The sequence below is a fragment of the Bos mutus genome, chromosome 7, assembly GCF_027580195.1.
Source record: "Bos mutus isolate GX-2022 chromosome 7, NWIPB_WYAK_1.1, whole genome shotgun sequence".
Classification (NCBI taxonomy): Eukaryota; Metazoa; Chordata; class Mammalia; order Artiodactyla; family Bovidae; genus Bos; species Bos mutus.
The window spans coordinates 12,507,887-12,533,526 of NC_091623.1; the positions used below are offsets into that span (position 1 = coordinate 12,507,887).

Consider the following 25,640-nt stretch of genomic DNA (forward strand, 5'->3'; position numbering starts at 1 on the left):
TTTCAAGGCCGGCCCCGCCCCGCCCCTCCGGCCCCGCCCCGCCCCTCCGGCCCGGCCCCGCCCTCTCAGGAGCCCTTTCAAGGCCGGCCCCGCCCCCACCCTCACAGTCCTTGGCTGTTCGCGAGCGGCGGGACGCAGGAGGCTTCGGCTCCAAGGTCAGTGTGGCTGTGAAACCCGGCTTTATTCCTCCAAAACTGGGGTCATTGCTAGAGCCAGGGTAGGGACCTTGTGAGCGGTGGACCCAGGGCTGTGGGCCGGGGTCTGGGCGATGCTCCTGTGTGAGGAATTCGTGGTAACTCTTGAGAAGGGCCCGCAGCGCGTCCGTCCTTGATGGAGCCGCTCCGCACCCAGGCGCAGGTGACCATTCCGTGGGCCAGCTGCGCGCAGAGGGCTGGCACCCTGTCAGCACCCTGCTTGCAGTGCCTGTGTTTGATAGTGAATCAGGACTTTTTCTTGATGGAAAAAAAATCTAAATGCCACAGAGTTGGGGACTGTAGCTTTCAACTTTCTTACCGTTGTAATCTGTAGAAACTCATTAGTTTGAGGGATGGCTTCCCTCAGCAGCATCAGAAGAGATGCAGACCAGTAACTTGCGAAAAACTAACTGAAAAATGGATAGCTTGAAGCCCTGGAAAGTAGCTAATTACAGATTGGCCCAGGAGCTAGACCCGATTTAAACTGATTAATATTATTGCTACAGAACTATTTTTAAAATCTCTACCCCATTAATAAATTAATAATTAAATAACATTAAAAATAATTAAATAATTTAAATATTTAAATAAATCAATTAAAATATTTATAAAATATTTTAATTTTTATTTTAAATCATTTAAATTAAATAAAATTTAAACAAAATAGTTAAAATAATTAAAACAAGTAAAATGAATAAGTAATTAAAACCCAAGTAACTATTTGCACCACCCGCAACCCCCGCACTGGAGGTGAAAATGCTACAGAGTTGGCCTACATGTGTTTCATCTCTGGCAAAGGGCTGTTGTTTGCTTGCTTGGCTGGGTTACTGTTAGCCCTGTTTTTGTCCCTTGGGTAGGTGATATCTCTGCTGGGTGTGGAGAGTGACATTCACCATAATGAGGCAAAACCCTCTGGCCCTGCTCAGCGCTGCCCCGAGACCTTCCCTTGAGCGTTGCCCTGACTCTGAGACACCCTCCTGCACAGGGTCAGGTGGAATCAGCAGAGGTGGCAATCAGTGGCCTTATGACACAGCTTTGTGCGTTCATCTGGTGTGTTGTTTTCAGAAGTGCTGCGTTTCCTGTCTGCAGCCATCCCGCTGCCTCTGTGTCAGAGCTTGTGTCCTTGGTCAGCTCCCCCTGTGCTCAGATAGAAGAACACGGCTGCCAGCAGAACTTGGCAAGGGGCTTCCTGAGCCTCCCAAGCTGGCTCTGGGGGTTATTAGGCTGTGTGAGCCCTCTTCTACTTTTGTGGGCACCTTTTCCAGCCTCCCCCCTCAAACCTTTTGTGGGTTAAGGCACTGTTCCAGCAAAGGGCACGAGCACCACATGCACCCACAAACTCTGCCAGCTTCCTGAGCAAATCTACCCTTACAGCGTGGACCAGGGGCCAGGTCAGTTTTCCTAAAGAGGAGGCTGAGGAAGGTCTGGGAAACTTGGGCTGGGGGACAGAAGGAATGAAGCATCCTGCATGTTCCAAGGCAGGAGGAGGGCTGGTTCTGAGACAGACTTTGCCCCTGGCTCAGAGGCTCTGGGACCCCATCTCTGCCACAGCCTAGAACAGGAGCCATTTGCCTTCCCAGAGGGGACCACATGGGACCTTGCGTCAGCATTCTGGGAGTCCCTGCTCACTGAGCCAGGAATCCCACAGGGAGCCCATCTGAAGGTGACCGCTGGAGGTCACACCCACTGCTGCCTGGGAGGCTACAGGGCTCCTTCCCTTGGGCACGGAAGGAAGCTTCCACTCCTGTACAGCATTGCAGAGAACTAGATGGTTCCTAGCTTCCTATTTTCTTGAAAGCAACTTACCCTTGAGAGATGAGCTTGTGATGGTTGTATGTCTTCATCACCAGGAGGCCTAGGAAAGGCCTCTGTTTTACAGGGAAGGACCATAGATTTCTCTGCTTATGACTTTCTACTTGTTAAATAGAATGGAGATGCCCAAAGGTGCCTCTTAGGGTGCCAGTACATCCGGGGGTGGAGAAGTAACTTGAACCCTTTGCTCCCTTAGAATTGGGAAGGGACAGCCAGTCTCTGCTGGCCACGAGTGACATCAGGAGAATTTGTTCAGAGTGTTCTGTGGAGCTAGTCCAGCCTCAAGGACGCCCTCTATTTTGGGGTCACTCTCTCTGGAGGGAACGCCGACACGTGGTCCGACCCCTGGCCTTCCACTGCCCTCCAAGGAGCTCGAAACGCAGATGCCCTGTACAGCTGGACCAGAAATAACTCTGAGTCAGCAGAATGGCACCCATGGCGTCTCCCTCCAGTTACTCAGGACAACCAGGAGGTCAGAACTGAGGCAGTGACAGAACTCAAGGCTGGATTCCATCCATAGCCTAGGATGTGACAGAACCAGACCAAACCAGACCCAGACTCCCAGTACACCTGCCTGAGACAGACGTGGGGGGCTCTTGGGCATGATGACAGAAGAGCTTAATGTGGTGGTTCTTGTTTTTTCAGTGGAGAGGGCAAGTATATAACCACAGCACCATTGCTTTTTGGCTGTGATCTTGTACCCATTTAGAAATCTCACTGGCTTGCAGCCCAGCAGTTTGGCCAGAGTGAAGCCCTGATGGTAAAAATCAAATCAGGAGTCATGAAGTGTTCCAAGTTAGGGAAACTGAGGCAAGTGACTTTTGTGGGGTGAGAGCTAGAGACTACCTCCCTCCTCATCCCTGCAGTCCCTACTTCTGTAGGAGAGAGGGGAGAAGAGAGGAGGAGAGAGAAGAAAACCCCATGTCCTATCTCCTCTGAGAAAGGCAGGCTTGCCCAGCATCCCCGGCATGCCTGGCAGGCACTTTGGGCACCTGGCGTCAGAGTGGGGTGGGTGAAGTGGCACCTGGCATCTCGGCCACTTCAGCAGAAGCCTGAGGACAGGAGAGAGGACAGGCTTATAATGTTCTGGGACGCTGGGGGAGTCACATGCTCTCAGGTGACAATCCCGTGTCTAGAAGCTTCTGTGGTAAGTGCATTTCTACCGTCTTGGGGGCCTGAGTGAAGTGATCTGTGGCTCCCAGGTCCTGAAGCACAAAGGTGGTTTCTCTCCAATTGCTGATCAGTGCAGGGCTGCCTGTGAGGTGCTGTGGTTTGCAAGGAGCCTGGATCCAGGCCCAGAGACTAGCCTGTTTCAAATCCCAGCTTTATCAAGTGTTGGTCCCTTAACCTCTCTCTGTTTTCTCCATCTGCAAAATAATGCCTACTTGCCAGGATTGTTTTAAAGACTGAGAAGAACATTTGTATGGGCCTCTTGCATGATGCATGGCTCATGGTGGGAGTTTGGTAAATGGTAGTTAAATGAAAAAAAGACAGTAAGGTGTGGTCATGCAGAGATGGAAAGGACATTCTAGGTGGAAGGAAAGGCCTGGGTAAAGGGTCAGAGTCTGGAAGAAGAACTTGGGAACCCACCTGAGGAAATCGATGTTGTGAGCCCTGACATTGGTTTTCAAAGGATGATCCGTGGATCTGAACATACATGATGGGTTCCATCTGGAATCAAGGCTTGTCCTCAGAGAGATTACAGAATAAAGCAATTAGATGAAACACTTTGAATGGTAAAACTGAAGTCAACAAACATTCAGAGAAGGGGCAGACCAGTGCTGGCTAGGAAAACCAGTGGTGGTTGTGGGAAGAGAGTAATAACTGTCCTGTAGCCTTAAGGTCATGAGAGAGGAGAGACTCGCATTTACTCAGCGCCTACCGTAACTTGTCACTTAGTCCTCACAGCAGCTCGGGGAGGGGTCTCATCGTATATAATGGAGGAGTCCGTTATATAGAGCAGGTTGCTGAAGCTCAGATAGGCAACTTGCAGGCTCCGTAGACCCAGCAGGGCCTGAGAATTGCCTGCTTACATAATAGACATGTTGACAGTGCCATTCTTGCTACTCATTCAAAAGATGGAGCCTGAAAATGTGACTTTTTAACACACCTCACAGCTGACTTTTTTTTTAGTTTTAAATTTAATTTTTGATCATAAAGACAATCCATGCTGGTTTTTACAAGTGATGCAATAATACAGAATTCTATTAAGAGAAAATAATCTGCCTACTTCAAGTCTGTGGCTCTGAAGTAATGCTTTTTGCAGTTTGATGAGTAACCTTTAATACTTTTCTTTATGTTATACTAATACATGCAAATACATACATAGATACATGGTTGTTATAAAATTGGAGCCATTCATATTCATTACTTTGAGATTTTTTTTTCTCTTTTAACCTAAGAATAGAGCATAGACATGCATCTAGGTAAAGTGGAGGCACTTTTAACTGATTCTTTAATAGCCATGGAATATTCCATCGTCTCTTTTATCACATTTCATACCATCCTTCTGCCTCTGATAGACAGGTTCTTCTAGGTTTTTATGCCACTGCACACAGTGCTTCACTATCGTTGTGCCTCTCTCCTTCTATGGGGCTTCCCTGGTTTTTCGGATGGTAAAGACTCTGCCAGAAATGCAGGAGACTGGGGTTCAATCCCTGAGTTGGGAAGATCCACCTGGAGAAGGGAATGGCAACCCACCCCAAATGTTCTCAAACATTCTGAGGGCAGCACCTAGAGGTGACCTCTCGTGTGAAGCAAAGTGATAGTTACAGATGTGTGCATATATTCAGCCCTTCATAAGTGCCAGGCCTCATTCAGATTTGTTGCTAGTAGCTGCAAATGTTCTGGAATCTGGAATCCATCAAGGTTGTCCCCAGTCATGGCTTTTCTCTGGGCCTTTGGAGACAGGCAGCCACTATACCTCCTGGGCAGACTCAGTCCCACTGGACTTCAACTCTCCACATTTCAGGGAATTATTTTCTATAGATTCTCTCCAGAGCCAGATTTGGATGAGTGACAGTAGTCAAGGAGTCTGTGTCCTCATCCGGAAGATCCTGGACCAAGGCATAGAACAGGGCTAGTCAGCCCTTCTTCCGCTCTTTCTTTCTGCTGTATTCCAAAGTAGATTGAGTGTAGTGTGGGCTGAGTGCAGTGGCACTCCCACCTGGAGGATGGCTGGAAGGCAGCTGGCCAGAGAGAGGCGATGCCGCAGGCCTCCGTGGTCATCTGTCTATGCACACGGGTGTGTGGTGTCAGGGCATTGTTGCTGCTCTCATCTTTGGTAGTTTGCGTCCTGGTGCCAGTCCGAGGGCAGCTGGAGGTAAACAATAGCTCAGACTGATTAAAACCAGACCAGCTCCCTGAAACAGTATAGCTGAATGAACTGGGCCAGTTCAGTCCCTCCCAGGGGCTCCCACGGGGCTCTGGTTCCCCTGGAAGAACACTGACACTATAACTTGTGGTTGCCCAGGCGGGTGCTGGTTAAGAGCAAGGACTGTGAAAACAGACCACTCGTCCTGAATCCCCACGTTGCCACTCACACACTGTGTGCTTTTGGACAAATGAGTTTACCTTTTTTTTTTACCTCCATTTGCTTGTCTATAACATGGGGATAATAAGAACGTCCTCTGTTGTGAGGATTTAATGGGGGAATAACCATAAAGCTAATGGAACCATGTGCCCCCGCATGTAGTAAGTGCTATATGAGAATTTCCCCCTCAGACTATGAACTCTGTAAAAGCTGCCACATACTAGATATCTAAATATTAATATTTATCAAACAAGTAAAAAGATACCTCTCCTTACCCTTTTGTCACCAAGCCTTGCCTCTCCCTCCATTGCTGCCCGCTGTGACTCCTCCCTCCATGAAGCATGTCAGTATCATTCACGGTGACCATGACCTGCACTGCCTGATGACCTCTGGAAGTCTGTGGTCAGTGGTGTTCCTGGAGGGTGGCGGAAGCCCTGAGGGTCCACCCTCTGATTGCACTGCCCTTCAGAGCTGCCCAAAATGATGCCTGTGTGGCTGGATGGCAATTTGGCCCCATAATTATCCTCTGTCAAGCCCTCGGTGGAAACCCTGATTGAGAAGACCCATCCAGGATCCCTGAGAGACCATGAGGAACCAGAGGCAGCTAGAACTGTCTGGCAGAGGACTCCTTGGAGAGGAGAGGTTGACTCCATCCAAACATACTATGATATTGTTACTAAACCTTATAAGTGGGAGAAGGCGATGGCACCCCACTCCAGTACTCTTGCCTGGAAAATCCCACGGACGGAGGAGCCTGGTGGGCTGTGGTCCATGGGGTCGCTAAGAGTCGGACACGACTGAGCAACTTCACTTTCACTTTTCACTTTCATGCATTGGAGAAGGAAATGGCAACCCACTCCAGTGTTCTTGCCTGGAGAATCCCAGGGACGGCAGTGCCTGGTGGACTGCCGTCTATGGGGTCGCACAGAGTCGGACACAACTGAAGCGACTTAGCAGCAGCAGCAGCAAACCTTATAAGTAAAAACAGGATCTTCATTTAAAGTCAGTACATGTGATTTCCCTTAACTGACTGTTGGCTGTCAGTTAACCTCTCTGTTTTTGAGTTCCCTCATCTTTTTTTTTTAACTTTTTGTTTTATATTAGAGTATAGCTGATTAGGGGGCTCAGTGGTAAATGTCACCTGCTGATGCAGGAGACCCAGGAGAAGCAGGTTTGATCCCTGCATTGGGAAAATCCCCAGAGGGGGAAATGGCAGCCACTCCAATATTCTTGTCTGGAAAATTCCATGGACAGAGGAATCTGATAAGTTACATTCAGTGGAGTTGCAAAGATTCAGACACAACTTAGTGACTGAGCATGCACATACAGAAACTAAAATATGGATATGATAACATTTTAAACATGAATATTTTGAAATCAGACACCCAGCCACAGATCACCTTCACAGGGAGAAGACCTTTAAAGACCACAAGTGGTTGGTGGGTTGCACGTGGACACCACCCTCTCCGCTTCCTCCTGACCCTGCCTCTTTGAATTTATCTTCTCAAATACGCTGATGTGAACACATATCAGTGCTAAAGCCTGCTACTGCTAAGTCACATCAGTCGTGTCCGACTCTGTGCGAGCCCATAGACGGCAGCCCACCAGGCTCCTCTGTCCCTGGGATTCTCCAGGCAAGAACACTGGAGTGGGTTGCCACTTCCTTCTCCAATGCATGAAAGTGAAAAGTGAAAGTGAAGTCGCTCAGTCGTGTCCGACTCCTAGCGACCTCATGGACTGCAGCCCACCAGGCTCCTCCATCCATGGGATTTTCCAGGCAAGAGTACTGGAGTGGGGTGCTGTTGCCTTCTCCGAAAGCCAACTAAGGAAAGAAAAATAAAAATCAACTGTTTGAGCCAAACTCAGAAACAAATGCACTTCTTGTTAACTTAGGGAGTATGTCTTGGCTTAAATTTTGGCCCATATATAGTCTGGAAAGAGCTTGGGCCATGCTTCCCTTATTTTGGAGAGTTCTATGGTTAAATCAGAGAAGAAAGTATTGCCTCTCTGCTTAGGAAGCAGATTGGAGGATGTGAAAAAAGATACAACAGGTTTCAAAGATATAAGTTAGTGTCACCTGCTGTGTACAAAAGCCAGGAAGAATGGGTGTTGTTCCTTGAGGAACACTGACCTACCCTTGGAAGGAGATAGACAGCAGCCCAAAGTCTAGTAGGGAGCAAAGAAGCACATGTGTTCAGATGAATGTTGAGCCATTACAAGTCCCTGGAACAACTCTAAGAAATAGCCCATTTGTCTTGCCTACTGATTACTAAAGTAATTCCTGTTGTCTTTAGGATTGAGGGGATTCTTTTTAGACATGGCACAGAGGAAAGGCTGTCTGACAATTTGATTTCCTGGGCTAACATAGGAAAATAACTCCCTAAATTTTTTTCAAGGACTTTGATGCTTTAGGTGAGATGTTCAAATTTCTCCCTAGTGTTGCTCAAAAAGGTGTTAAATAAAGACTTCTAGGTGGTGATCCTGGAAGAATAACTGGGAACTGGGAACTGATCCCTGTTCCCAAAATGCAGTCAGGTAAGAAAGTGGACTGCAGAAGGCTACTGTTAGAATTATGTGTAAAGCCATGCTGACCTCACCCTATTAGAGGAGTTTATTGTCTTCAAGTTTTCATCCTGGTTTCACCTAGGTTTACATTCCGTATCCATACTCTCAAGAGCCTCCTTGCAGCCATCCAACCCACCTATGCTTGGAGAATCCTGTAGCAGGGTCCTGATAATCTAAACACTAGGGGAAAAATCCCACCCTTCGTTTGGGCATCACAGAGACCAGTATAATGAAAGGGTACTAAGAATTGTCTGCTCTATTGTTTTCCACTCATCAACCCATGGTAAATAGCTCCCCCATCCTGGATGATGCTGTGGATTAATATTCCATTCTGATCTCTGGGCAGTAGTAGACAGGATATCTGATTTTCATCCCTGATGACATTATATATTTATCTTGATTTATACATGTTTTCTACTTTATCTGGATCTCATCCTATCCATCTGTTGTCTATTTCCTACTTTCTAAAGCATACACTCCAGTACTCTTGCCTGGAAAATCCCATGGACAGAGGAGCCTGGTAGGCTCCAGTCGATGGGGTCACTAAAAGTCAAACATGACTGAGCGACTTCACTTTCACTTTTCACTTTCATAAACTGGAGAGGGAAATGGCAACCCACTCCAGTATTCTTGCCTGGAGAATTCCAGGGACGGGGGAGCCTGGTGGGCTGCCATCTATGGGGTCACACAGAGTCGGACACGACTGAAGTGACTTAGCAGTAGCAGCAGTAAAGCATATATTTTAGTAGTTTCTTTGTTATTGATCTGCTATTTACCTTAAATTGCCGTTTTCATTGTCAGCTTTGACAGATACTCTGACTATATTCCCAAGTCTGGTTGAGAATTATTGTCTCTTAGCCCCTTAAAGACACCATTTCTCTGTCTTCCGTTATTCACTGTTGAAAAATCAGCTGATGTTTTTTCTTTATAGATGAACTGTCTTTTCTCTTTAACTTCTTTGGATATCTTTGTTGCTGGTAATCTGCAGTTAACTATTATTCATGTATGTATGGATTATTTTAATTTTGCTTGGTTTATGTCATACTTCTCGAATCGTGGATTTTTGTTTTTCATCAGTCCTGGAAAATTCTCAGTCGTCATTTCTCCTCAAATATGGCTTCTCTGTTTTCTCTATTCTCCCTTCTGAGGTCTCCATTAGATGTATCTTTGATCTTGTCATTCGATCCTTATATCTATTATGTCTCATATTTTCCATTTTCTTATTTTCCTCTGCAACATTCTGGATAATTTATTATGTATATCTTCCAATTCATTTATTCTGTCTTCAGCTGTATTATTATCTGTAGTTCATTCTGGTTCTCTTTCAGATCAGGTTGATCATTCTTAGTAGTTTCCTGTTGATTGCTCATCACTGTGATTCCTTGCTTGCTCATTGTTTCTTTAAACATTTTATATAGAGCTACTCTACATTCTTGTCTGAAAATTACAGTATCTTCAGTCATTGGACTGAATTACAGTCATTGGAGGCCCAAATCTGTGGCCCTTTATTCTGTTGATTCCCATTCATAGTACCTCCTTATGTGCTTAGTGATCTCTGAGAGCTTGTTATGGTTTGATCTTCATCTATAGGAGAGTAGGGCCTGAACTGAATATACCTTAGAGCATTTAAGTGTGCTTTTGCTGGGAGGACTCCTGATCTTGGACCACTTTAGCCCCTCTCAAGGGTCCTAGTGCAGCTGGAGAGTCTTAGACTCAGCTTGCCCTTTCCCTGCTGATAGCCTGATCCTAGTGTGCAAATGGACATCCACACTCAAGGTAACCCAAATCTCCTGGCTTCTTACCCTGAGCTCTGACACCAACTCACTTGAGGTGAGTGAAGTAGGAGAGTGGTCTTCAGAGACTTTGAAACTGTGCATAATGATTAGTGAAATTCATTTCACCTGCCTTCACCAATCAAGGTCGATTTAAAGCTTGTGTGTCCACCATGCAGTTTCTGGCCTAAACAATAAGGTGTTTGCCCAAGTTATTTTCCAGGAACATGGACTCAGCTGTGTCCATTTCGAGCTGAGCTGGTTAAGACTGGAAGGACCACTGACCTCACAACTAGGCATGTGCGAGTGCCAAGTTCAGTGACCTTTTGACAGCGCAGGGCTGGAAACTCACCCTCAGACCCTACAAAGGTAGCCTAATTACACCTGTGCTAAATGACAATTACCACACCTTTTCCCAATCACCTTTCTGCGCACTCCCCACGCACTCTATGCTTCAGAGCGCCATGCTTCTTTGTTATTCCACAAATACTCCAGGCCCTTTACTTTCCAGGAGGTGAATTTGTGAGTTTTTTCTCCCGTCTTCTTCCGTGGCTGCCTTGTGAATAAACCCTCCTAAGGGTTGCTGCAAACCTTAGTGTCTCAGCACTTTGGAGTCCTGTGTGTTGGGCAAAATGAGCCTGGTTGGTAACAGCTTCCTCTATCTCTCATAAGCCCAGCATGCCATTCTGTTCAGGGTCGAGTTGTGCAGTGGCAGAGCCCAAAGAGCACCTGGTCTGTCAAGCCGCCAAATGTGGAAAGCCTCCATTTTTTCCCTTGATATTATATTGGTGGAGAAAATGACATGGACTTCAAGCAGTTTGACATTCTCTCCATCTAAAACTAACCAGATTTTTCCAAGCAGTGTGAGGAGGGTGGGGAAAAGAGGGAGGAAGAAAAAAATAAAGCAAAACAGAGGCTAAGTCTCCTGCAGTTTTTTCTCTCCCCTATTGATCTCTATACTGTGGTTCAGGGCCATCCTGTGAGGCTGTCTGACCTTTAGCTTCTCAGGAGTTCCCTGGTGGCCCAGTGGTTAGGACTTGGTGCTTTCACCGTGGTGGCCCAGGTTTGATCCCTGGTCAGGGAACTAAGATCCTGCAAGCAATATAACACAGCCAAAAAATTCTTTTAAATACATATATATTTATATATATATATATAAAATAATCCTCAGCTTCTCTGTTTTCCAGACACTCATCCAAGAGGAAGGATGGCCAGTACCTTCTCAAAGTTGCTGACTGGCCGCAATGCCTCTCTGTTATTTGCTACCTTGGGCACCGGTGCCCTGACCACGGGGTACCTGCTGAATAAGCAGAACGTGTGTGCTGCGGCTCGGGAGCAACACAAGCTATTCCCACCAAGGTAAGTCCTCTTGGCTTTAAAATGACGCCAAATGCCAGCCAGAAATACACTTTCCCCTGCTGAAACTGTCAACAAGGGCCCCACTTTCGGTCTCTGAGGATGAGTAAATCAGTGTGACTTGTGATGCACAGTGACCTGTGGTGAACTCAAGGAAGTGTAGTCTCATCATTCCTGCCCAGAGCGTGAGGTCTAGTGGAATAGTAATAACAAGACCGAACCTTTGTTGAACATGTCTAGGTGTGACGAGCACTTTACACAGAGTGTTTTATTCCTCTTAGCACCTCTCTATGATGAAATGGAGGCTTCAGAAAATTAAGTAGTGCCTGAGTTCACGCAGCTGGTGTAGCCAGATATCGAGGTCCCTTGATTCCAGACCTGGGCCTCATACGTGCTGCACTGCCTTCTGGAAGCTGTGATGTGATAGCAGTGATTTGAAGTATCAGCTTTAAAGGGACTTGCAGAAGGGAATTAGAGAAATGGAATGAAGATGGAGTGTCTTCTCTACCCTGGGGACCTTTCCATGGCTGAGAGGTCTCACACTGGGTAGAGTTGGAGCGCTGACTTGAAGGGATTCCATATGGGCAGGTGTGCATATAGACATGAGGAAAACCTGAGGTGTTTCTCAGAAATACTTACTTGGCTTCTGTGGGAATCAGGATCTCTGAGGAAATTGCTGGCACCCACCAGGTACCTCAGGAATTCCTGAGGTGAGAGTGCTTGTGGTGGTCCTGAATTCCCTATTCAGTCAGTGCATATCCCAGGTAAGATTGCATCCCCATTTGATTTTCCGCTATGTATTAGTTTAACAGATATTCCCTGAATGCCTGTGTCTATAGGCAGGCGCTGAGCTCAGCATAGCAGATAGCCATAGAGTTGGCATCATTGAGGACAGACAAATAAATGAATTTCTGTGCAGTTATGCCTGCAGGGACTTTAGCTTCTCTATCACAGACCTAAGGGGTCAAAAAGTGACCGTTATAATTTACCAAAACTTCTGGGTTTTTAAAAAAAAGCCTGCATACGACTTTAGTTTCTTTCCTAATTATCTTCATTCTATTTCCTCTGTATATAAACATAAGTCACAGTCTGTGGGCTCCTGCAGCCAGCATCGTAAACCTCTTTAGGCAGGGCTAGGTCCATTTCTTTGGCAGTTCAGGGACGTATGTTTTTAAAATCCGGCTTTCTTGAGTCATGACCTAGCCAGTTTCCCTCTGCCCCCTGGCTGAAGAGAGCCTGGTCAGAAACAAAGCTCTTGTATAGGCCCCGTCCCCGCGGGGCTGCTCGCTGAACGCCTCTCTCCTCGGCGGACAGTGCAGACTACCCTGACCTGCGCAAACACAACAACTGCATGGCCGAGTGCCTCACGCCGGCCATCTACGCCAAGCTCCGCAACAAGGTGACGCCTAGCGGCTATACCCTGGACCAGTGCATCCAGACCGGAGTGGACAACCCTGGCCACCCCTTCATAAAGACCGTGGGCATGGTGGCTGGCGACGAGGAGTCCTATGAGGTAAACTCGCAGCTGCGGGTTCCACAGTGTGTGCGTTGGGTGGGTGCTTTGGGTTCCCTCTGTGGGGCTGCATTCTCAGAACAGGTTCCCATAAAGGGGAGCCAACTTCAGCAGAACACCTGCGGTGCTTTCTGGAACAACGAGATCTATTCTTCCCAGGCACAAGGCTTCCTTTGCGACTGCTCTAGTATCCCTCCCCATAGAGGAATGAGTCGCATGACTCAGTTCTCTGAGCTCATCAAGGGGGTGAACTGGTACAGAAAAAATAAAATCTTTTCATTTGTTGTTGTTTCATTGTATTGGTATTCATTGTAATCACCAGTGAGGCTTTAGGAGGTGATATGTCTGTGGCTGAGTTTTATTGAGGGGAGAGGATGGTTCCATGGGTGTTCAGTTTGGGAATTACTGATGACACAGTCCACTGCAGTCTTAGTGAATCATTAAGTCTCTTGGGGTTTCCCAGGTGGCGCTAGTGGTAAAGAACCTGTCTGCCAGTACTGGAGATGAAAGAGACGGGTTAGATCCCTGGATCAGGAAGGTCCCCTGGAGGAGGCTATGGCAACCCACTCCAGTATTCTTGCCTGGAGAATCCCATGGACAGAGGAGCCTGGCGGGCTACAGTCCATGGGGTCACAAAGAGTCAGTCATGACTGAAGTGACTTAGCACGCACACAGGCAAGTCTCCTGGAAAAATCCCATGATCTGCATCCTCATTCTGGGGGCAGAAGCCCAGGATGGTCCCCTGTTCTGGAGCTCAGCCACTAGTGCATCTTCTATGTCATGGCAAATACCTCCAGCCCATCTCCCTCAGGTCTGCCTCCTTTGCACCTTCTGTTGCAGGGAGAGGAAAGCAGTTCCTTGGGAAGGCAGCCATCAAGGGGAGTGAGGGGGCCATCTTGAATAGGCTAGATGGGCAACTAACTCAAGAGCAGCAGCCCAGCTCTGAGCTCCCAGAGTCCCAGACTGGTGCTGACTCCTGGACTGACATCCCACAGCTCCCAGAGGCTGCAGGGTGCTCTGTTTTACTTCTCTTATCCTTATTTTACCTAAAGGATGTTTCCAGAAATTTATGGTTTTTTAAAAAGTAGATTCTACTTGAGTTAGTTTGGGCGGGAAGGTCCTCAAAGGGTAAGGGGTCCCTGCTTTGCCTTAATTGCTGCTGTGCACTTTTCTTTCTATGAAGCTACTTTTCTACAAATGTATTGTGTTACTTAAACTGTAGAACCAGTTTTGACCACAAAACTGCTTAGCTTCTGATCTAGCAGCTTCTATTATCCTTCAGATTCTTAAACACAAAATTTTCTTGCTTCATCTGATGGTAGTGAACTTGGCAGAACCACTAGGAAAGAGATTACCATGACAGAGATCTGTATGTCTGCCCTCACCCAAGGGGCAGTGTGCCTGAGAGAGGTTTCCTCTGGCATTTGCCTACTACTACTATTGGACTTCCTGGGTGGCTCAGTGGTAAAGAATCCACCTGCCAATGCAAGAGACACAGGTTTGATCCCTGATCTGGGAAAGATCCCCCAGAAGAGATCATGGCAACCCACTCAGTATTCTTGCTGGAAATCCCTGTGGACAGGGGAGCCTGGCGGAAACAGTCCATGGGTTCCAAAGAGTCAAACACGACTTAGTGGCTGAACAACAACTGCTACTACTACTATTATTATGATTAGCCATCAATGCAGTCTCACACCTCTTTCCTGCATAGTTGCACTGAGAATTTCAGAGAAGGAGGGCATCACCTTTGGCTTGGCGCTTAAGATTAAAAAAGAGCAAATGATGAACCACTTAAAGTAGTTGAACCAAGGAACATCTTCCTTGGTCCTTTCCAAAGGAAACAGAGCCTCTTCCCTCCTGCAGGTGTTTGCCGACCTTTTTGACCCTGTCATCAAGCTGAGGCACAATGGCTATGACCCCAGGGTGATGAAGCACCCCACGGATTTGGATGCATCCAAGGTAGGCGCCAGCCACCTCTGTACCCTCCCATGAAGCTGGCACTCCAGAACCCAAGACGAAGAGCAGGAGAGAGAAGGGTCCCTGGGTCCAGCTGCCCTTGAAAGCTCTGTGATGGCCTTCCCACGCCATGCTCCCTGGAGGGCCACTGAGACTATCAGGAAATAGCCAAAGTCAGTTTTCCTTGCCTCCTACCACCAGGTTAGTGGTGGTCACTGAAAACCTTCAGCCTTTCCTGAAACAATTCCTTTTTTCACTCTAAATCTACCTGGGGTAAAGGACTGCAGAGGGCACCCTGTGAAGTAGTTCCTCCATTGTCTTCTAAGACCCCAGCCCCCAGAGTGGCAGGATGGCTCCAGCATGCATACGTGCTCTGTGCCCCGGGGTCCCCTGGTCGGCGGGGCGGAGGCCACTGTGGCCGCAGCCCCGCAGTGACCCCGCGCTCTGCTCGGCAGATCACTCAGGGGCAGTTCGACGAGCGCTACGTGCTGTCGTCTCGGGTGCGCACAGGGCGCAGCATCCGCGGGCTGAGCCTGCCGCCCGCCTGCAGCCGGGCCGAGCGGAGGGAGGTGGAGAACGTGGCCATCACGGCACTGGAGGGCCTCAAGGGGGACCTGGCCGGGCGCTACTACAAGCTGTCCGAGATGACGGAGCAGGACCAGCAGCGGCTCATCGATGTGAGTGGCCCCTGAACCACCTGGGCTGCCAGGGGCGGGGTGGTGCTGAGAGGGCCCGGAGTGGCCGCTGTGTGGCCTCCCCGGAGCCCAGGACCCTGCCCTGGTTGGGAGCTTGCTGGGGTTTCAACCTGGTCAGTCTAAGGCAGAAAGAGCAGGCCTTAAAAGTTTAGGTCAAAAGTGGAGATGGTCTCTGAATGAAGTCTGCAGAGGAAACCATAGGGTGGGCTGGGATTAGTGGGTGGGGGTGGATGGAGGGTCCCCGGGCTTGTTGATAAATCGGAACAATTGGGCATGGAAAATCCTGCCTGTGTCTCCACGGCCACACTCAAATCCAGAAAGCCCGGAACATCTGGAAGGGGAATCATCCAGGTCGAAGGCCTGCCCCCAAACCTGCCTCACACCAGAGCCCACCTCTGAGACTCCTGCTGCCTCCCCAGGCTCTCCATGGCTTTGGTCTCACACTAGGGGAGACAAAACCCAAGTCCCTTTTTTTGGCCTGGCATTTTCACAAGTAACTTTAAACTCCAAGGAAAAGGAGAAACAAATTTTCTGTTATTTCAGAAGATGTGATACCAGAAAAGATGCCCCATTTCCAAACGAGATGGGCCAACTGATGGTCTAGAGGCCTCTAGAGGCCTCAGTCTCCTGGTTCTCTCCACTTGCCCTGTTACAGAACAACTCCTCGGCCTCAAGTAGCTGCTTCTGGTCTCCAGCTTAAAGGCCACGCTGTTTCCTGGGCAATAACAGTCCCTAAACCTGTCCCAGCTCTTCCACTTAGAGACTGTAGAAGGACTCCCCTGCCCGTGTCCTCTTGATTTCTGACTTAAGTGTGATCATATTGAAATATATGGAATCCACATTCATATTCTTACTGCGTCCACACAAGCAAGAAAAATGCCTGTCTCTGGACACTGATTTTGATTTGTGGCGTGGTATATTGTAGTTAGAGGCATACTTGGGAGTCAGACAGGTCTAGGTTTGCATCTAGATTTTGCCGTTTCCTAGCTGTGTGATAGGTTGTTTTATCTGAGCCTCAGTTTTATTTTCCTATCACATAGAACAATTACATTTACTTCAGAGTGTTGTTGTGAAGATTAAAGGAAATAAAAAGTACGTAGCATAGAGCCTGGCACCGAGTGAGCATTAGATGAATGGTGACTATTTTTATTTACAGATCATTATTTTACATCTCGAGTAGTTTGTAATGAAAAGGATAATAAGAATAAGTAAACCTACAACATTAGAAACATGGAGAATGCAACTGTGTGGAACACTTCTTGGGACAGCACCCCCTTGCTCACTGCCCACTCTGCCATTGCACAGGGTTGGTGCTGGCTGGATAGACAACTCCATAGTGAGTAAGGATTTCCGTCTGGGTTAAGCCAGTGGTTTTCAACCTTAGCTGTACACTAGAAAATCCCAATGTCCAGGCCACAGCCAATAACAAGAATCTCTGAGAGATGGGAACTGGGCATTAGAATTGTTTAAGCTCTCTGATTATTATAGTGAGCAGCCAACACTGAGAAGCACTGCCTGAGAGACCTCAGCCATTATTAGTGAGTTGGAAATTGACCACCTGGCACTTGCCATCGTGTCTGATCTCATTAGTGTTGTCTCATTGCTTTGTCCTTTTTGGCCTGCAGGACCACTTTCTATTTGATAAGCCAGTATCCCCTTTACTAACTTGTGCTGGGATGGCCCGTGACTGGCCAGATGCCCGGGGAATCTGGTATGGACTTAGCATGTTCACATTTGCAGTGTGTGCAGTGTTCTCCTTCAGATCACTGCTTGTCCTAACCTGGAGTTGCTGTGACCTGCACTTGACGGCATGCCTGGCTTGAGAAGATAGACTACTTAGAAATGGAGAAGATAGAGTTCTTAGAAATCGTGTGTGTGTGTGTGTGTGTTTAATATATAAGTATAGTAATGTTTCCAAGATGTGCAGGAATGCTAGCTGGTTTGCATGAATTATGCATGAGAAAAAATTGTAAGAAAAACATAGCTTCATATTATTTGACTTTAGAGAATCTCTGTTTCATGACATTAAAACAGAGAAGCAGAAAATGAAAAATAAATATTGAGGATTTAAGCAAAATCCTACAAGGAAGAGTGGCTATGAGTGTACACATATTTTATCTTGGCCAACGGTCCTTGGGCAACTTTGATTCTTGTTCCTTGGTAGTTGTTATGGCACTACTGGAAGGAGCACAGATCAAAGTGCTGGGGAGCAGCTGTTCAGTGCGGGTTCAGAGGCAGGATCTATACAGCAAACATGTGAAATCTGTATACCAAACATGTTGAGCTGCAGGTAAAATATTTTATTAAGTGCCATATGATTTTGGTTGAATCTGTTAGGAGACAGAACACTCTTGTTAGCAACAAAGCTGAAAGTTATCATGGCTGAATTATTGTCATCCTAGTCTGAAGAATGAGGCAGATTATGTTCTTGTTTGGCAAAAACATGACATGAGGGTTGGAGTTGGTGTTACTCTTCATTCTGTCAGGGTAACATTATTTTGCAGTACTTGTGCGGCACAGTGAAGAAATTAGGACCATCTAAGGCAATGAGTAAGGTGAAATGAAGCAATCAAGCTACAGAGGTAATAGGAATTTTCATGTGTTGAAACAAATGTAATTAACACTCAACACCATATTTCTCACTTCATTAGGCATAATTATGACAAGACATTTCTCATCTGGATTAATGAGGAAGACCACACCAGAGTAATCTCTATGGAGAAAGGAGGCAATATGAAAAGAGTATTTGAGCGATTCTGTCGTGGACTTAAAGAGGTAAGATGTCATCAGAGAATTCTGAATATTCACTAAAATAAAATCTCTATATTTTTCATTCTTGAAAAAAAGTACTGTGGTGACTTCCAAGACAGGGCTAATTTTTTTTTCTAGGGATCATGGCACTCTTTTGGGTTGCGGCTTCCAGCAAGCTCCCATGCTTCCTGCCCCAATGCAGGATGGTTTAGAGAAGTCTGTGGATCATTAGCTATTTTCTGATTTCTTTAACAGAGCTCTTGGCTGTTCTAAGCATAGAAACAGTATAGAATGCATCTACGTTCATATGTAACCAGGCGATCCTAAAGGAAATCAACCCTAAATAGTCATTGGAAGGACTGATGCTGAAGCTCCAATACTTTAACTACCTGATGCAAAGAGCCGACTCATTGGAAAAGACCCTGATGTTGGGAATGATTGAGGGCAGGAGGAGAAGGGGGTGACAGAAGATGAGATGGTTGGATGGCATCATCTATACAATGAACATGAGTTTGAGCAAGCTCCAAGAGATAGTGAAGGACAGGGAAGCCTGGCGTGCTGCAGTCCATGGGGTCGCAAAGAGTTGGACATGACTTAGTGATTGAACAACAAAAACAACACGACCACAGCCTTACTTGCTGAGAATTACTATGTCCTCCTACAATGCTCATATGAAAAAATAAGAGCAACTGACATTTATTGTTTAATAAACCTATATGCAGGTCAGGAAGCAACAGTTAGAACTGGACATGGAACAACAGACTGGTTCCAAATAGGAAAAGGAGTACGTCAAGGCTATATATTGTCACCCTGCTTATTTAACTTCTATGCAGAGTACATCATGAGAAACGCTGGGCTGGAAGAACCACAAGCTGGAATCAAGATTGCCGGGAGAAATATCAATAACCTCAGATATGCAGATGACACTACCCTTATGGCAGAAAGTGAAGAGGAACTCAAAAGCCTCTTGATGAAAGTGAAAAGAGGAGAGTGAAAAAGTTGGCTTAAAGCTCAACATTCAGAAAACTAAGATCATGGCATTTGGTCCCATCACTTCATGGGAAATAGATGGGGAAACAGTGGAAACAGTGTCAGATTTTATTATTCTGGGCTCCAAAATCACTGCAGATGGTGACTGCAGCCATGAAATTAAAAGACACTTACTCCTTGGAAGGAAAGTTATGACCAACCTAGATAGCATATTGAAAAGCAGAGACATTATTTTGCCAACAAAGGTTCATCTAGTCAAGGCTATGGTTTTTCCTGTGGTCATGTATGGATGTGAGAGTTGGACTGTGAAGAAAGCTGAGCACCGAAGAATTGATGCTTTTGAACTGTGGTGTTGGAGAAGACTCCTGAGAGTCCTTTGGACTGCAAGGAGATCCAACCAGTCCATTCTAAAGGAGATCAGCCCTGGGTGTTCATTGGAAGGTCTGATGCTAAAGCTGAAACTCCGGTACTTTGGCCACCTCATGCAAAGAGTTGACTCATTGGAAAAGACTCTGATGCTGGGAGGGATTGGGGGCAAGAGGAGAAGGGAACGACAGAAGATGAGATGGCTGGATGGCATCACCAACTCGATGGACGTGAGTTTGAGTGAACTCTGGGAATTGGTGATGGACAGGGAGGCCTGGCGTGCTGCAGTTCATGGGGTCACAAAGAGTTGGACACAACTGAGTAACTGAACTGAACTGATGTCCTAGGTACTGTGTTCAGTGCTTTACATGGTTCATCTAATTTAATTGGACCATTTTGATATGGTGATAGAAGAGGTTTAATTTTCTATTAATGAAGTACTATAGAATAAAGGATTGAAATGTTACCGTTTGCAGCAACATGGATGGACTTGGAGGGCATTATACTAAGTGAAATATCAGACAGAGAAAGACAAACACTGTTATGATCTCACTTATGTATGGAATCTAAAAAGTACAACTAACTAATGAATAAAACAAAAAAAGAAGACTTACTGCTGTAGAGAACAAACTAGTGGTTACCAGCGGGGAGAGGGAATGGGGGAGGGGTAATAGAAGGGTAGGAGGAAAAAAAGGTTATTATGAGAATATATGAAATCACGTGTATGAAACTTTTGAAGATTGTAAAGCATTATAGAATTTAAAGAATCTTTCATTCAGTAAAAAAATATCGGGCTTCCCTGGCGGCTCAGTGGTAAAGAATCGGCCTGCCAATGCAGGAGACACGAGTTTGATCCCTGATCCGGGAAGATCCCACATGCCGAGGGGCAACAAAGCCCATGTGTCACAACTATTGAGCCAGCGCTCCAGGGCCTGGGAGCTGCAACTGATGAGCCCACATGCTGCAACTATGGAAGCTCAAGTGCCATAGAGCCTGTGCTCTGCCACAAAAGAAGCCACTGCAATGAGAAGCCCACATACCCCAACTAGAGCGTAGCCCCCACTCACCACAACTAGAGGAAAGCCCTTGCAGCAATGAAGACCCACAAAAAAATAAATAAAATTATTAAAATAAAAGGATTAAAAATAACTTTCAAAAAGGAACTGCAGTTAGTTTTACTTTTTCGTTTCCAAATATAGAAGTAGTACTATAAATTTACCTGAGTTTTATTCATGGCAGACTTACAGTACGCACACCTCTCCCTGGTGCTGGGGGCATGCTGAGTGAATGGCTCTCTGAGAACTTCATCATTTGCTCCCTGTTGTAGGTGGAACGCTTAATCCAAGAGCGAGGCTGGGAGTTCATGTGGAATGAGCGCCTGGGGTACATTCTGACCTGCCCTTCGAACCTCGGCACGGGATTGCGAGCTGGTGTCCATGTCAGGATCCCAAAGCTCAGCAAGGTACTGTCACGTAGCCTGTGGTCCTGTTGGGTTCCACCAGGATGAGCTCACCTGGGGCTGCTTTGTGGAGGGGAAAATGTCCTAGTCCCTTCCTTAACCTTTACTTTCTGACAGATGAAAGAAAGTGACAAGAAAAGGTTGTTTGCTTGAAAAAACACTTGTGTCCATAGGATAAGAGGTTAAGGGGCTGTAAGAATGGGATGTGACTTTAGGAAGTTTAAATCCTCCATCATATCACAAGTAGAGATGGACAGGAAGGCTTCTCTGCTGCCTGGCCAGCCTTCCATCCCCTTCTTTCTCCTAGTTCAGAGGTTCTCAGGCTTGAACCTACAGCAGAATCACGTGGAGGGTTGTGAAAACCCAAAATACAGAATTTGCATTTCTCACAAGTCTCCGGGTGATGCCGATGCTATTGGTCAGGGAACTACACTTGAAGCACCACTGCCTTAAGGCATGGTCACAGTCAGACCTCATGTTCAGTTTGTGGGAAGGTGAGAGAGCATGGCAGTGTGTCCGTGTGAAGATCTGAGGTCTAGGCCTGGCAGTGTACTTGTCACTTCTGCTTGTTCCATTAGCAAGAACCTAGACAGTGGTTACTTCCTCAGCTCACCTGTTAAGATAGGAAAATGGATTCTGGTGGGCACCTGGGGGTTTCTCTGTCATAGCACACCAAGTGAATCAAATACTTTAAAACAAGTTTAGAAAATGTGATTTCGGCCCCCCCCCACCCCCAAAAAAGTATGATGATATTATTCAAAATTCCAATTCTAAGAAAATTATTTGATGTGACTTAATGTCTTGATTTTAATTATATCAATAACAACTGTTATACAGATGAACAATAAACTCACCAAAGGGTATCTAGATGACAAAATAGGGGTATAGAAGTTAATAACAGCTCTGCTACCTTCTAGCTATGTTCTACTTTTAGGCAAGTTAATTTCTCTGAGGCTTAGTTTCCTCATCTGTGAAATAGGGGTAAAAGTAATACCTTCTTCATGGGATTATTGTAAGTTTTAAAAGTTCCAGCACAGGGCCCTGCTACATAGTAAGTATATGTTTGTGTCTGTGCATGCGTGCTCAGTCACTTCAGTCGTGTCTGACTCTGCAACCCTATAGACTGTAGCCCGCTAGGGTCCTCTTGTCCTTTGGGTTCTCCAGGCAAGAATACTGGAGTGGGTTGCCATGCTCTCCTCCAGGGGATCATCCTGACCCAGGGATCAAACCCACGTCTCCTACGGTGTAGGCGGATTATTTACTCGTTGAGCCACCGGGGAGGCCCAAATACATGCTTACTAAACACGCATTGTTATTACTTCTCGTTTTACATCTTCTCTACGTGTGCCAAGGATGATGGATCAGCTTTCCTCTTATGACGCCAAGTATTCTCCTTTGTCCCAGGATCCACGGTTTTCTAAGATCCTGGAGAACCTGAGACTGCAGAAGCGGGGCACAGGCGGTGTGGACACTGCAGCGGTAGCAGACGTGTACGACATTTCCAACATAGATCGAATTGGCCGATCGGAGGTAACATGTCTCTCACTTTCCAAAAATGAGCTAACAAAATCACCTTAAGAGGAAAAGAAGTAACCTCAACAGCCCTTCCTTATTCCAAAATTCGAGACCTCCTCTAGGCCCATTGAGTCCTGCGCCATGTTACATTTCATTCTGTAGCCCTGGTCCTCCATGGGAAAGCACTGCATAAAGGTAAGCACCATGGGATCTGAGAATGTATAGACAAGTGAAGGAATTCACAATGGGACTGCTGTCAGCCGCCTGCCTCCAGAGCTGTTCCAGCAATCGTGAGTGGCAGGAGTTCTGTTTTACTAAAGGACAGCAGTCTTATCACTGTGAAGTCAGAGAACCCGTGTGCTGTCTCTGAGTGGAGTGAAATAGTGGATTTTTCTCTTGATTCTGAGTTTCCTTTGATGAAGATCACATGCTATCATCTTCACTTGGGCATTTTTAGCTACTTGGTAGTTTGTAAAATTTTGTATTTAGGGCTCAAGATGGCACATACGGTATGCACCAGATATGTGTAAGATTGTACTCAGCAGGGTTCTGTGAATATAAAGGATAAATGAGATTCATAAACTATAGGTAGGCCTGGAGTGACACGTGAGAAAAAGCACAAAGAGCACACATAATGATCATGCAGCAGAAACCTAAGCAAATCCCTATCTCCGTAATTCCTCCCAGTTTATCTCATTGAGCATATGTGCTTGCTAAGTCACTTCAGTCGTGTCCAGCTCTTTGTGACCCACAGGCTCCTCTGTCCATGGGATTCTCCAGGCAAGAATACTGGAGTGGGTTGCCATTTCCTTCTCCAGAGGATCTTCCCGACCCAGGGATAGAACCCACGTTTCTTACATCTCCTTCACTGGCAGGAGGGTTCTTTACCACTAGCATCACCTGGGAAGCCCTGAACATACTGTGCCCATCATTAATTAAAAGGCTCTTATACAACTCAGTGGCATCATTGACTCAATGGACATAAGTGTAAGCAAACTCCGGAAAGTAGTGAGGGGCAGGGAAGCCTGGCGTGCTGCAGCCTGTGGGGTTGCAAAGAGTCGGACATGACTTAACAACTCAACAACAACATACAACTCAATAACTCAGTGGCTGGTTGTTAAACCCATGGATCACTGATGTTCTTTCTTCTTTCTTGCCATCTTTTGCGTATTTCATTGTTAGTTGGTATTCCTACTAGCAAACTGAGGGAAGGAAGGGAGAAAACAAAACAATGAAATCAGCCTGCATGCTACCAGCTCTGGTAAAGTATTTGAGGAAGCAGCAGCTATAAATACCACACCTTCTGAAATTAGCTAAATAACGTATGGTGTAGTGAATAATAAAGAAAATCTGGGCCCTAGCCTTGTTTGCCTCTAATATTAAAACTTGATTTTAATTACTGGAAAGCTAGGTGGTCATCATTAAAAAAAAAAAAAAACACCTATGATTTAGTAAGTGATCTTTTATAAGGACTAGAAAAATTCCCAGAAGTGTTAAAAAAAAAAAAAATCCACTTATTTAACCTAACAACCCTGTTAACCATTGTGAACATTATTCTAAATTGCCTTCCATTCTTACAATTATTCAAAAAAATTTTTTTTTACTAAATTTAGTATTATTACATATGTTGGATATAAAACAGCTTTTTCCCAATGTTTTTTTCAACATGAGCATTTTTCTACAGTATTAAATATTCTTCAAAACATATCTATTTAATGTCTCCCTGATTATTTGATATTATGCTTGACCATCTCTATGTATAACTTTGATCACAACTATGATTAGTTAGTTAGGATATATTTCTAGAAAGGGGATTCTTGGGTTAAATTTGAGAGTCCTGTACTTATGACCAAGTTTCCTATCAGAAGATTTATACCAAGAGAGCTCACTGGCAGTGAATGGCCCCTCACCACATCCTCATCAACAGTGGAATGGGTCAGTTGGATAAGTAGAAAAAATAAGTGTTGTTTTTTTTTTAAATTAGTAATGACTAGCTTTTTGACCCAACCCTTTCTTAGAGCTTCCAGTTCCCTCTGCATGAAAAGAAGTGGGGAGGACACTAGACTCCATCATGCCTAAAATATGTTCAGCTGTAACACTTAACCATCTCCTCCATTATTGCTGGGCATTCTTGAGTTATATCATGTATTTTAGTGATATCTGGAACTAAATAGTAATTACTTACTACCTTAGTTGGGTTTTTTTAGGAGCAGTGCAAGAAATTTGTTTGAGAGGTGATTCCCAGGGGAAAAATCATAGGTAAATGTACTCTAGTTTAAGAAAACCAATTATTTGTAAATGAAAGTTCTAACTTATTTTAAGCAGGGATTTTTTAAAAGTATATCTTAATGTAATTCACATAGTTTCCTTAAGTAACAAACTAGCCTGGTACATTGCAAACATTCTTTAATTGCCAAATATTTGAGTTGAAATATTGTTCAGAAAGCCGTTCACTGTGTAAATGATAATATCTGAACTGTAGCATGTTTAGTGCTCAGGTAGCTTAGTGGCAAGTCAGAATTTAAATCTGGGTCAGAGAATATCACAAGGGTGTCACTGTGTAGATATACTTTAAGACAGACTGTCATTTTTTAGCAGAGATTGATGGGGAAGAAATGTCTGAAATGCAAACTAATGGTTTTCATATTTTTTAAAAAGTTCTCACACACAAAGTAGTGACCTTATCTTAATGACAGAAAGATCAAGAGTAACCCTGTAATATCTCTGCTAGCTATCAGATACCTCTCTTTCCACAAAACTTTAGGGAAACAATGAGAAGAAATTGTTATACAGTCCGTCTAACAGGGAAGGTTCTCATGTGTCCCAGTATCGTTCCTTTTGATCAAAGCCTTGCATGTGTCTTCTGTACAAATTAATCTTTCATCTCTTTCACTGTCAAAGGTCGAGCTTGTTCAGATAGTCATTGATGGAGTCAATTACCTGGTGGATTGTGAGAAGAAGCTGGAGAGAGGCCAGGATATTAAGGTGCCACCTCCTCTACCTCAGTTTGGCAAGAAGTGAACTTTCCTTTCCCTGATTTATAAATAATCTGTCTGCTGGTATGACAGACAAAGAAATTTCTACTCTGAGAGTTTTTGTAGACTTGGAAAAATATAAAAATTATAGGTCCTGTCTATCTTTACAATAAAACTCTCCTTATTATC

The 25,640-nt window shown here is 45.5% G+C and overlaps 1 protein-coding gene across 1 annotated transcript; it reads left to right on the plus strand.

Annotated features, from left to right (window-relative positions):
- Nucleotides 1–25,640, plus strand: CKMT2 (creatine kinase, mitochondrial 2). The gene is made up of 10 exons (XM_005904543.3): nucleotides 1–155; nucleotides 11,063–11,234; nucleotides 12,546–12,744; nucleotides 14,608–14,703; nucleotides 15,156–15,377; nucleotides 17,021–17,106; nucleotides 18,047–18,170; nucleotides 20,830–20,964; nucleotides 22,366–22,491; nucleotides 25,378–25,640. The coding sequence occupies exons 2-10, from the start codon at nucleotides 11,083–11,085 to the stop codon at nucleotides 25,495–25,497; spliced, it is 1,260 nt and encodes a 419-aa protein (XP_005904605.1). The 5' UTR covers nucleotides 1–155; nucleotides 11,063–11,082; the 3' UTR covers nucleotides 25,498–25,640.

Excerpts from the sequence above, each read along its gene's own strand:
- CKMT2 (XM_005904543.3), top strand. The coding sequence starts at position 11,083 with ATGGCCAGTACCTTCTCAAAGTTGCTGACTGGCCGCAATGCCTCTCTG. Across the intron at positions 14,704-15,155 it reads CGGATTTGGATGCATCCAAG|ATCACTCAGGGGCAGTTCGA; the intron begins GTAGGCGCCAGC and ends TCTGCTCGGCAG. Across the intron at positions 15,378-17,020 it reads ACCAGCAGCGGCTCATCGAT|GACCACTTTCTATTTGATAA; the intron begins GTGAGTGGCCCC and ends TTTGGCCTGCAG.